The sequence below is a fragment of the Neolamprologus brichardi genome, chromosome 23 (genome assembly GCF_056152115.1).
Source record: "Neolamprologus brichardi isolate AB-2024 chromosome 23, ASM5615211v1, whole genome shotgun sequence".
NCBI classification, from domain to species: Eukaryota; Metazoa; Chordata; class Actinopteri; order Cichliformes; family Cichlidae; genus Neolamprologus; species Neolamprologus brichardi.
In genome coordinates, this window is record NC_142125.1 from 33,651,525 (window position 1) to 33,663,618 (window position 12,094).

Sequence of the window (12,094 nt, forward strand, 5' to 3'; positions counted from 1 at the left end):
AAAAGAATTTATGTGTGTGTGTAAAACAGATTTGTATGTGTAAAAATAATTTGTGTGTGTGTGTAAAAAAGATTTGTGTGTGGACTTAGCCAAAAATACGTGTGAAACTCTGCACTCAAGTTTCAAGTACAAGTACGATTCAATAGAAGCTAGGTCCCCTAACTTTCAGTAGCTGTTGAAAGGATAAAGTTGTGGTATATCAGTGGTTAGAAATACTTTAGGATTAGTTTAACACAAAGTCAGGGCAGACCCGGGACCATAGCTATGAGTCACAGTGGGCAGCATAAAGGTCCTTTCACATCGGACGCAGCATGTGCTGCTAATGCTAACTGCTAACTAAAAGCCAAGGATCCAGAATTTGTTGCGCTGGCTGCTGAGCTCTGTGGGTTTTTGCAGCAGCTCTACCTGCACTAGATGCACCTGCTCCTTTTTGTTTCTATCTCTGACTTTATGTCCTCTACAAGGGTTTGTTTCTTTTGCTAATTCTTCAAATATTCAATAAAAAGATGTATGCTCATTCATGACGAAGAAAGCTTTGTAACTATCCCCACTAGTGAAGACTGTCATTTCCACAATACTGCCCCCCCCCCCCCAGGTCCGCAGCGCTGTTGAAAAGGCCCTAGAGGTCCCTGTATTAAGCACGTAAACCTGTGACACAAAAATCACCAAACTGAGACCACCACAGACTGTTTTCCTTTGTGTTGATGAAGAATAATGCTGGGCTGGCATGTAAAAAGGCATTTATTCCCTTCAAGGACCTGAAGCTCCATGAAGCACTAGTCCAATAGCCAAACCCACCTGTTCTCTGATTGGATAGGTAAATTTGTGATTAACATGACATTCGCCAATCAGATGAAAGGAAGAAAAACAGGGTCAAAATTCTTACTTGTAACTTGAAACTTGAGTGCAGAGTTTCACATGTATCTTTTGGTTAAGTCCACACTCAAATCTTTTTTACACACACACAAATTCTTTTTACACATACAAATCCTGATTTACAACTACAAAACTGATTTACAAGTACAAAATATTTATGACCACAATTTGAGCCCATAAAATTCAGTATGCACTTCACACTCATCCAAATATGGTCGCTTTTGGTTTTAACAAATAACAACATGGAAATGACATAATGCTAAAACTGTCTATTGTCTGCTCACATTCCTCAGATTTCAAATAAAATTTTCTCTTTCATTGTAGGTTTGATTTTTTTTCTTCTGTGCTTGCTTGCTTTCCCCAGTAACCCTGTGTTGAACCTCGTAACATTATCCATTATGGTTAGCTTCAAGGAATTCCATTAAGGACCCAAAATGTCCACAAGACAACCCTGATACATATCACCATTCACCAATTCAGTTTTATTTATATAGCGCCAAGTTACAACAACAGTCATCTCCAGGCGCTTTATATTGTAAGGCAAAACCCTACAATCATACAACCACCTATGAGCAAGCACTTGGCGACAGTGGGAAGGAAAATCTCCCTTTTAACAGGAAGAAACCTCCAGCAGAACCAGCCAGATGGGCAGCCATGTGCTGTGACAGGTTTGGGGGGCCAGGAGGAAGAAAAAGTTTAGATAACCATTTGCCCCAGTCAGATAACAAAACATAACACAACAATATTGTTATTTCACATAATCAATCATTTTCAACACTTCCTTTGTTTCTTGTGGAATATGATACAAACCAGATTCCAAAAAAGTTGGGACACTAAACAAATTGTGAATAAAAACTGAATGCAACGATGTGGAGATGGCAAATGTCAATATTTTATTCAGAATAGAACATAAATCACAGAACAAAAGCTAAACTGAGAAAAGTTAACATTTTAAGGGAAAAATATGGTGATTCAAAATGTTATGGTGTCAACAAATCCCAAAAAAGTTGGGACAAGGCCATTTTTACCACTGTGAAAAACTTCTTACAACACTCAACAGACGTCTGGGGACCGAGGAGACCAGTTTCTCAAGTTTAGAAATAGGAATGCTCTCCCATTCTTGTCTAATACAGGCCTCTAACTGTTCAATCGTCTTGGGCCTTCTTTGTCGCACCTTCCTCTTTATGATGCGCCAAATGTTCTCTATAGGTGAAAGATCTGGACTGTAGACTGGCCATTTCAGTACCCGGATCCTTCTCCTACGCAGCCATGATGTTGTGATTGATGCAGAATGTGAAAGAGATGACGTCTGGATGGGAGCATATGTTGTTCTAGAACCTGAATATATTTTTCTGCATTGATGCTGCCTTTCCAGACATGCAAGCTGCCCATGCCACACGCACTCATGCAACCCCATACCATCAGAGATGCAGGCTTCTGAACTGAGCGTTGATAACAACTTGGGTTGTCCTTGTCCTCTTTGGTCCGGATGACATGGCGTCCCACATTTCCAAAAAGAACTTCGAATCGTGACTCGTCTGACCACAGAACAGTCTTCCATTTTGCCACACTCCATTTTAAATGATCCCTGGCCCAGTGAAAACGCCTGAGCTTGTGGATCTTGCTTAGAAATGGCTTCTTCTTTGCACTGTAGAGTTTAAGCTGGCAACGGCAGATGGCACAGTGGATTGTGTTCACTGACAATGGTTTCTGGAAGTGTTCCTGAGCCCATTCTGTGATTTCCTTTACAGTAGCATTCCTGTTTGTGGTGCAGTGTCGTTTAAGGGCCCGGAGATCACGAGCATCCAGTATGGGTTTACGCCCTTGACCCTTACGCAAAGAGATTGTTCCAGATTCTCTGAATCTTCAGATGACGTCATGCACATTTGATGATGATAACTGCAAAGTCTTTGCAATTTTTCGCTGGGTAACACCTTTCTGATATTGCTCCACTATCTTTCTGCGCAACATTGTGGGAATTGGTGATCCTCTACCCATCCTGGCTTCTGAGAGACACTGCCACTCTGAGAAGCTCTTTTTATACCCAATCATGTTGCCAATTAACCTAATTAGTGTTAATTAGTCTTCCAGCTCTTCGTTATGCTCAAATTTACTTTTTCCAGCCTCTTATTGCTACTTGTCCCAACTTTTTTGGGATTTGTTGACACCGTGTAATTTTGAATCAACATATTTTTCCTTTGAAATGATACATTTTCTCGGATTAAACTTTTGATCTGTCATCTACGTTCTATTCTGAATAAAATATTGACATTTGCCATCTCCACGTCATTGCATTCAGTTTTTATTCACAATTTGTTTAGTGTCCCAACTTTTTTGCAATCCGGTTTGTAATATCTTAGCTGATGCCTCAAATACACTGCCACACTTGTAGGCCCTGCAACCAACTGCTAATATTTCATAACCACAGTTCATAGCCAAGTTTGTGTTTTTGGTATTTCTGGATGATCTGAGGATAAACTCTTAAATGTGTATCAAAGTACCCACAAATTGTACCTTAGGGTGTTGTGCTTCCATAGCCTTCTTGCCATCCCAAGCCCAGCTCCTCTTGGTGAAGTAGTTCACTGTTGCGAACTCAATGAGGGCAGAAAAGACAAAAGCATAGCAGACGGCAATGAACCAGTCCATGGCTGTAGCATAGGCCACTTTGGGGAGCGAGTTCCTCGCACTGATGCTAAGGGTGGTCATGGTCAGCACAGTGGTCACCCCTGGGTGCAAACAAAGTTAGACATGACGATTTTAAATTTAGTTTTTATGAGCCGGCTGGAAACAAATGACAGACTGGCCTCACTCAGCGAAGGTGGGCACTTTAATAACTCCTAACTGTCAGCTTGTGCAGTGCTGCTGCTCAGTGAGCGACTGTTATTATTCTCCCTGGTATGAATGCGCATGATGGAAATATTACCCAGTTAAATAAGAAGTTTTTTACTTTTTTTTTTTTTTTTTTAAAGGATTAGTACGTAAGCAGCTTCACTCACCAAAAACAGTTCTGGCAGGAACTGACTCTCTGTTCAGCCAAAATGACACCTGGGACAGGATTACAGTCATGAAACATGGCATATACGTCTGGATGACAAAATATCCAATCTTCCTCTTCAGGAAGAAATGGGCCATCATCACTGTATACTGTCCTGAGGGGAAAGAAGCAAATAAAAAGGATATAAGGTTAGATAAGGACAACAAACAACAGCGTCCTAATAACAGAAATATCTACTTAAAGATGCGCTTTGAGAATAGAGGAATTATTAATGTGCGACTTGACCTCCTTACTGAACAAAAGATGTTTAGTCTACGGCATTGGGCATGTCTTTATTTTAGAACAAACTACCAGCAGTGTGATCAAAAAACAAGTAAAATGGCTGCAATGGTGCTCAGTCACTGGATAAAAGGAATGAAAAGTGTCATTTGAGAAGCTCCCCTTCTTTCCACTATTCTACCATTAGACTAATGAAATAATCAGAGGTGTTGGAGACTGGTGAAAATGTGTAAAGAGAACACTTCAGTTAAAAATAACAGCAAAATGAACCTGACTTCAGGTCTGTTATTAAAAGGAAAAATTAGCGTAAGTGGTGTTAATTACTGTGAGAACACGAGAATAGATTATTATGCAGTTAATGTCTGGGTTCAACAATGGGCCGTGACAGTGGGAGGTAAAAGTGTGTGAGAGGTGGGAAGTGGGAGGACAGAATACTCTGTTAAACAACAGAAGATTGCATTTGAGGGTTTTAAATAAAAATCCCCATCGCCAGCAGCAGTTTGTGACTGCAGGCGCTGGTAAACTATGAAAAATCTAATGACTGTATTCCATACACTGGGGCACACGTACACAAGCCGCTCTCTCTCTCCCTCACAAACACACACATACGCACACACACACACACACACACACACACACAGAGTAATACATGAGGCTTTCTCCAGGCACAATCGGATTTTTGAACCTCCCTAATCCCTGGTTACAATCTGCATCCTGCCATCAGTGAGCTCAAAGAGAGGGAGTTAAAAAGCGGGGGGGTTGAGGGGGGTGCTGAGGCTTCCTGTCTTGGGATCCATTGCTGAGCTCCAAACCCCGCCCCTTTCCGCCCTGCCAATCCAGGCTCTAACACACGTAGACACAGTCAAACACACATGAAGGATGATCTCTAGCTGTTGACACACACCTCAGCGCACGCTCTAAGCCACGGAGACGGACACTCGTTGCTTCTAATCACTGGTGGGATGGAGGGGGGATAGCCGTGTAGATATATCTGCATACCTCTTTTTTTTCTTTTTATGTTGTTTTTCTTTCTTTCTTTTTATTTTTCTGGTACCTCCAACGCTCTTCATGGAACTGACTGGCTTGGGGAGGACAGAAAAAGCAATTCAGAAAGCGCGCTGAACTCATCAGCTGACATCAGCTTAAAACCGGGGGAAATTTCTCTATTTTGCAGCTGCCCTGTGCTGAGGGCGAACGGCCGCTACGCACACTTATCAGCGTCACTGTCACTGCCATGCCTCGATCTGGAGTTCCCCAGCATGCTTAGTTCTCTCTTCTACCTAATCGCTCGGGCCCTTTGATGCCTTCATGACTCCAGGCCACCTGGTTCACAACTACCCAGTCCACTTCTACACCTGCTGGAATCATCCAGACACATCCCTTGCAAAGGGTTACCTTTGCACTTGATGCATGGATCCTGAAAGGACCGGGGGCAAAGGAAAGAGGAAGACCATGCTCCTCTGGTGGATTTTACTTTTCTCCCAAGGATCTGTATTTCACAGTGTTTGTGGGGAACTCCCTTTTGTGTCAAGCAACAATGCAGCCATGCTGGTAAACTGGTGAGTTGGAGGGAAACTGTTTTGCCCTGTTTTGCCAAAGCTGTGTGCACAGCATTTAAAATGATTTATTATTCTCTGGAAAATGTCCTTCTAGATCATTTAACTTAACACCCAGTAAGTCAGTGTCAATGCATCAAGTGTCAGGGTTAGACATAATGGGAGGGGTAGTGGTAGTGTTTTTGCTAGACATTAAGGCTAACACCAAGCCCATTCCTAACCCTAAATGGGTTACTGGTGACCAGATGGGTCTTCAGAGTTTCACAGGATATGGCGTTTTGTCCCAACACTGACCTCGCAAAGGTTCCTGACAAGCCCTGAGGTCCCTGCAAACTGTAGACGTAAGTGTTGCTAGAGTAAGCCTTATCTGCTTTTAGAGTCAGGGAGTTATTTTAGGAAAGTATCTGAGACGGAAGAAGCCGTGACCCTAAAGATGTCAGGTCTTTAAAGAAAAACTCCCTCACTTATCTCCACTTTCACATCCTCAACGGGGAGTGCCTAAGATTAGTGTTGTAATTAAAGTCAAACACCATCCAGCATCTGACACACAAAACTTCATGAATACCATTCATTAGCTACTTTTAGCTAGTCCCGTATTCACAAGGGGTCACAACATGTAGCGCCACACACTTGCTTTCGCAGATCTGCACACCAGATATCCTTCCTGACACAACCGAGGGACGTGTTTCCTCGCAGACTCAAACCAGGGATATCTGGCTTGCTAGGCAAATGTATAAGCCACTGTATTATGGAGCCACTCATTATCAATGTTCATTGTCAATAAATAGCTAATATTACTAAATGTAACTGCTTAGCGACCACCAGGTGGTCCAATCTGGAGTTATGGTTAGAGTTCAAATTTGTTAAAGTTTTTTCTTGTCTGGAAAGGCCCAGTTGAAAAGCTTTTAACTAAAAAACTGGAATGCCAAAATGTATTCTTCTCTGAAAATGTGTCCTTTTGCTTGTGGCTAAAAAAACCCAGCAAACCGTAACCCTAGGTGGACATGGCGAACAAGGTTAATCTTAAATCTCAAACTGTAACCCTGCATACAGTTAGACATAAAGGTTTTGACAGATGCAATGTTACAGGTTAGGACTGCATCTAAAAAATTATTAGTTAACAAGACTGAAATGTTTTCCTCCACTACTACTCTACATACTAACATGTTGGACCAAAGCCATTCAGTTGAGGTGATCAGATTGTATTACTGTGGTCTTCAAACTTTTAGGACCATGTAACAGAACAACTGCTATATATATTTAAGAAAAGAAAATTTCAGAAAGTAGAACCTATAATTCCCTCAGTAACACCTGTTCACTGCATTCAATATTTCATTTAACACAATAGGGAAAAGTGCAAGATCAAAAACCAGAGCTCAGATCTGGCACATCTTAGAGTGTCATATTTGGTCTGTCAAAGTTATTAGTGAGAGAGTCAAAGATATAAACAGTAAATTAACCTTCTGGGCTGAATGTGACCCCAGAGCTCAAGCTCATCAGCAATCTCCACCACTGATTTGGACAGTTTCCAGACAGAAGCTTTGAGCTGCATGAATGATTTACCGCCTTTGGTCCTGGAGATAAATGGAATTCTCGGATAATGTTTAGCTTTTTGTGGTAGCAGGCACGACACCAGATGGTGGCTCAATGATTTGGGTAATATCATTAGTACGATCAAATACAACATATGAACATAAATACTGTATCATAGTTATTATACTTAGAGTATATATTGTTTCTATCTGATCAGCCATATGAGAAAGAATCGATTGGATTAATTTATCTCCAAAGGGTTGGATGATGCGACATTCTTACAACTTCATTTGACAAGAAATTAAAATTTTTTAGATACTGTGGTATTTTGGTTTGCTCTGCCTTTTTTCACACCCATGTGCTCCAGTGGATGAAGGCAATGCTCACTGCAAAGTCAATGTGGACTGAAGCCACATGGTCTACATCCAGCCTCAGCCTCATCCTGTTAGGTTGGGGGCTGGGTGGGTATATTTTAGAACAATTTTTGTGCAAGTACAATTGATTTGTTTATATTTGTTCAAAAACTCAAATCACTTACACCTGCTTTAGGGTTTTCTGGGTGGTGTTAGTGGCAGAAATATGAAACTACGCAAACAAAAAATAATACAAATGGAGATGCTTTAAACAAATTTTAATAGTTTGAAGTAGACCATTTACTAATTTTTGAAAATCACATAATTTAGCATGTGGCTAAACCTACACTAAACTCTAAGTCAAAAACAGGTTGCTAGTGACCTGGTGGATATTAACAGGTTAAGCACATAACTCGGTAATTGGCCCTAAATGTAAACACAGGTTTGTAAAGATCAGTGAAACAACTTCAATGTACAGTGGATGAATTTCTCACCATTTTTTTTCCTTTTACTGTAACTACATTACTGTGTCTTTAAACCAGGTTTCTAAAGTCAACTAGACCGTAAAAAAAAAAGAAAAAGTAATATTTGGCAGCTGGGGTGCCAAAATAATACCAGAAAATAACAGAAAATAACTTTCTCATGAAAATACGGTTATTTTCAGTAATGACAATACAGTTTGTTGCCCTAATTTTACATGGGATTTTGCCTTTTTCAAGTGCTTTTAAACATTAAATTAGGAACATTTTAATGTGATCAAACAATGACATTACCTATAAACAAGGTCAACGAATGCTGCAATATGAATAATAATACTTAAATGTACAGAAATATACAGTTAACAATTGGTTTAAATAATAATGGATTGCGTTCATATAGCGCTTTTTGAGACCCTCAAAGTGCTTTACAATTCCACTTTATAATTCCCCTCTGGCCATCACCAGTCGGTGGTAGGTGAAGCGCCTTGCCCAAGGACACAACGACCGAGTGTCCGAGCCGGGGCTCGAACCGGCAACCTTCTGATTACAAGACGAACTGAAGTTTATAAGAAGATTTTTTCCATAGCATTGCATTTGAATTAAACAGTTCAATCTTTCAAATAACGGACAAATATTTGTGAAATTATGATACATTTGTGAATGTATTTTAACAATCTAAATATGCATATGTACTGACAGATACATTTAAAAAAACAAGAAAATTATGTTTTATTACATTTACAGTGATTTTACGTTGATTTACATTTGAAATGTAAAATCACAGTCTATATATGTAAATTTAATGATATTCTAGAAGAACAGTACAAAACTGTAAAATACAAAGTAACATACTTTTATATTACTTTTTTTTTTTACAGTGTAGTCAACCAAATGCTTTTCAGTGTAGCAGTTAGAGACTAGACTTATGTAACTCTTGGCTTCTTGCAAAAGTATTCACATTTGCAAGAAGCCACCATTTAACCTCTTCACATCCACCTATCATAGGGTTAGAGCTGGGTTCGTTTTAACCAAATGCTAAGCTGTTGAAATTTTAAGATCTTACCTTTCAAATTAAGTGTCATCTACACTTTTGGGCTAAAATTGACCCTCAACCTAGTAGATCCTAGAAATAAACATGCAGTTACTCTGTGAGCTACTAGCTTCTACCATTAACTAGCACATTAATTAACATGTCAAACCATTCAGTCTCATAACCTACTAGCCAGGCAGTCATCAGTCCTTTAACCAACAAGAGCTTTAGCCTTTCACTTAAACCACTGAGTCACCAAGCAAATATTTAAAGAGCTGTGGTACGCAAATAAAAAAAGGAGGGGAAATCCACACTTTTAATAACGGTTCTACTAGAAACTAGAGGAAAGTGTATTACAGTTTGGTTTTACATAAGAGTATTAAGCAGATGACTTTCAACACCCACACCACACCCTACCAGCCCCCCCTGTCAAAGTGAGGCCGTCCAATCCCAACATGCACAAAGGCCACACACAAACACACACACTTTTTTTTTTATTCTAGCTTGGCGAAGACCTAAATTGTTATTATCATGATTATTTTTTCACTTAAATCATTTCCTGTATAATCACCTTAAAGTAAAATTTCTCCTGTACAAGCAACCCAGTTTAACGCTTCACCTTAAAGCCTAAAATCTTTAAAGTCCTAACCCCCACAATAAAGAAGTAACTTCTGGTCCTCGAGTTTACTGTCACAATGACCCTGCTGTGTGACTGTCACAGTGACGACATTTGATACAAAGATAAATATACAAATGCACACACTAGCAAACACACAGACATACCCAGCCAATCCCTCACTGAGCTGTGATGTCATCTTCTTATGCAAAAGCTGATGGGTGGTTGGATGGGGGATTAACCCTAGGACTCAGGTCTCTCTCGATTTGTGTATGTGTGCATGTGCGCGCATGCTTCTATGTGTGTGCGTGTGTGCAGGGATAAGTGTTGTTTGACAGGGCTGTCCGAGCCTGTAGACAGCTGGTTGTGAGAGGGATAGGCTACTCTGCACTAGCCTCCACTCATTGACTCTTAACTACTGATAATGTTTCCCACATTTCCTCTCCACCTCGCAGCACATCCATTTCTCCCAACAGTGTTTATCTTCCCTAATGTAGAATTAGTTACATCACCTTAACTAATTCGTACCGTGCAACATAGTTCACCTCAGTGCTAATGAAAAATACACAATGCAATGCTTGCACTATGTTCTGATTGAGGTTTCTTTATTTAATGAAAATAATAAATAATTAACAATTTTTAAGATGTTTTATAACTTAGAAAAGTTTTGAACAGTGGCACAGTTTTCATAATGTTTGTACACAACACAACATATTTGAAGTTGAACAATCAAAGTTAAATTAACCCAAAGTTGAATTTAACCTCTTAAATCCAGATGTTAAGGGGTTAAGAAAAAATATAGATTTGACTAATGAACTAATTACATTTTTATGTACCGTCCCTTTTTTAGAGAATTAAATGTAGTGCAATAATTTAACATAATTGTAATAAAATCTTTTTAAAACTTTGTCAGTGATCCTTTGATGATAGCTTCCTGAAGTCTGGAACCCGTGGCCAATCAGCAGAGAAAAGGTTTCCTGCTGAGGCTTTTACTGTAGCAGTGTTTAGTTGCTGCCTGCACAATAGTCCACCTTTTTTTTATATTTTGTTTTTGTACAGTAGTTGAGGTTTATGGACGAAGAGTGAATCCTTCGCTACAACAACTTTTTGCCCAGAATAACAACTGCAAGACATGAATATGTGGATGAGTTTACAGAGCCTCCACCTTTTAATGAAAACATCAGCACCGGGTGTAGATAATGTATCAGATTATACTCTACTGTGCATAAGTCTTCTGCTACCCATCATTTCTTTATATTTTCTTTCAAATGAACCAGACTTTCTTGTATTTCTAAAGTGTTCTTGAATGATAGTTATTTTGTTTGAACACTCTTGTTTTAAGGTCGGTCCTTGTACCTGATCATTCGCAGAGAAAACTTTTTTTGTTTAAACCACTGACCTATATGTCATTGAAGCATAAAAAACAACTAACACAAATAGAAACAGACGGGTCATCAATGAACTCATTTTAAATGGTATGTTTGGGCTCTTTGTAAAAAGATGCTTTTCAAACACAAACACAATGTGTTTGAAAATGCCAAATGTTACATCACGTACACTCGTACACTGTGTTTTGAGGAAACTAGACAAGTGTAGGACAAAAGAAGATGAACAGGAGATGAATACCATCTGAAAGTCATGTCCTCACAGAATCAACATGGAAATTGGCCCATTTGCTGTTTGCCAGTGTCAAGGATAGCCTCAAGCCATTTTTGAGGAAAAGAAGGGCCAAACTTTACAAGAACTGGACCCAAAATTAGTTCAACGTGTCTTACGTTGTGATGAATCCAAGCAAATTTAAAGGTTTCAGTTGAACTTGTCATTATTATGTGTAATCAACATAATAGTGTGAGTGTAAGTGCCTACAGTCATCGATAAAACACACTGGACAGCCCGAACAAAAAGCAGCCACTTGCTCCAAAGCAAGCAAGTGACATTGGGGATCTTCTCAATGAAAGAATGATGAGCACAGCAAAGTATTGTCAGATTTTCATTGACCAAACAATACATTTAAAAAAACATCTGATTGGCAACAGCTTCAATAAACACACAATGGAACATGATCGGTCACGGATTGGCCTCCCCAGAGCCCCTATCTTAACATTAAGCATAGTGGCATCATCATGACAGGCAACAAACTTCAAGAGACCTATTCCTGAAGACTACTTAAAGAAAGCTAGCTTAAAATAGTTCAGGCTATGTTGAAGAATAAAGGCGCTCATACCAAATATTTGACATTTTCAACTTGTTGTTTTATGTATACTCTGTTTTTGCCTTATTCTATATTTTCATTTATGTTTGCTAATATTTCAGTAAATCACTCTACTTATTTTCCCATTTTCCTGCCAAAAGATACATTTTATAGGTTGTTCAAAAC

At 39.4% G+C, this 12,094-nt stretch overlaps 2 protein-coding genes across 3 annotated transcripts in view; one reads left to right on the forward strand and one right to left on the reverse strand.

Moving 5' to 3' along the window:
- The window catches only part of LOC102783699 (gamma-aminobutyric acid receptor subunit alpha-5-like), a 43,689-nt gene that overhangs the window by 7,819 nt on the left and 23,776 nt on the right, over window positions 1-12,094 (reverse strand). The window contains exons 8-9 of the mRNA XM_035909893.2: window positions 3,873-4,025; window positions 3,391-3,602 (exon numbers count right to left, since the gene is read on the reverse strand). Coding sequence (XP_035765786.2) covers window positions 3,391-3,602; window positions 3,873-4,025 — 365 coding nt within the window. The remainder of the gene's footprint in view (window positions 1-3,390; window positions 3,603-3,872; window positions 4,026-12,094) is intronic.
- LOC102783988 (gamma-aminobutyric acid receptor subunit beta-3-like) overlaps window positions 5,413-12,094 on the forward strand; it is an 89,034-nt gene continuing 82,352 nt past the window's right edge. For both annotated transcript variants that reach the window (XM_006795695.3, XM_035909892.2), the window contains exon 1: window positions 5,413-5,709. In XM_006795695.3, the coding sequence (XP_006795758.2) occupies window positions 5,561-5,709 (149 nt within the window). In that variant the 5' untranslated portion in view covers window positions 5,413-5,560. The remainder of the gene's footprint in view (window positions 5,710-12,094) is intronic.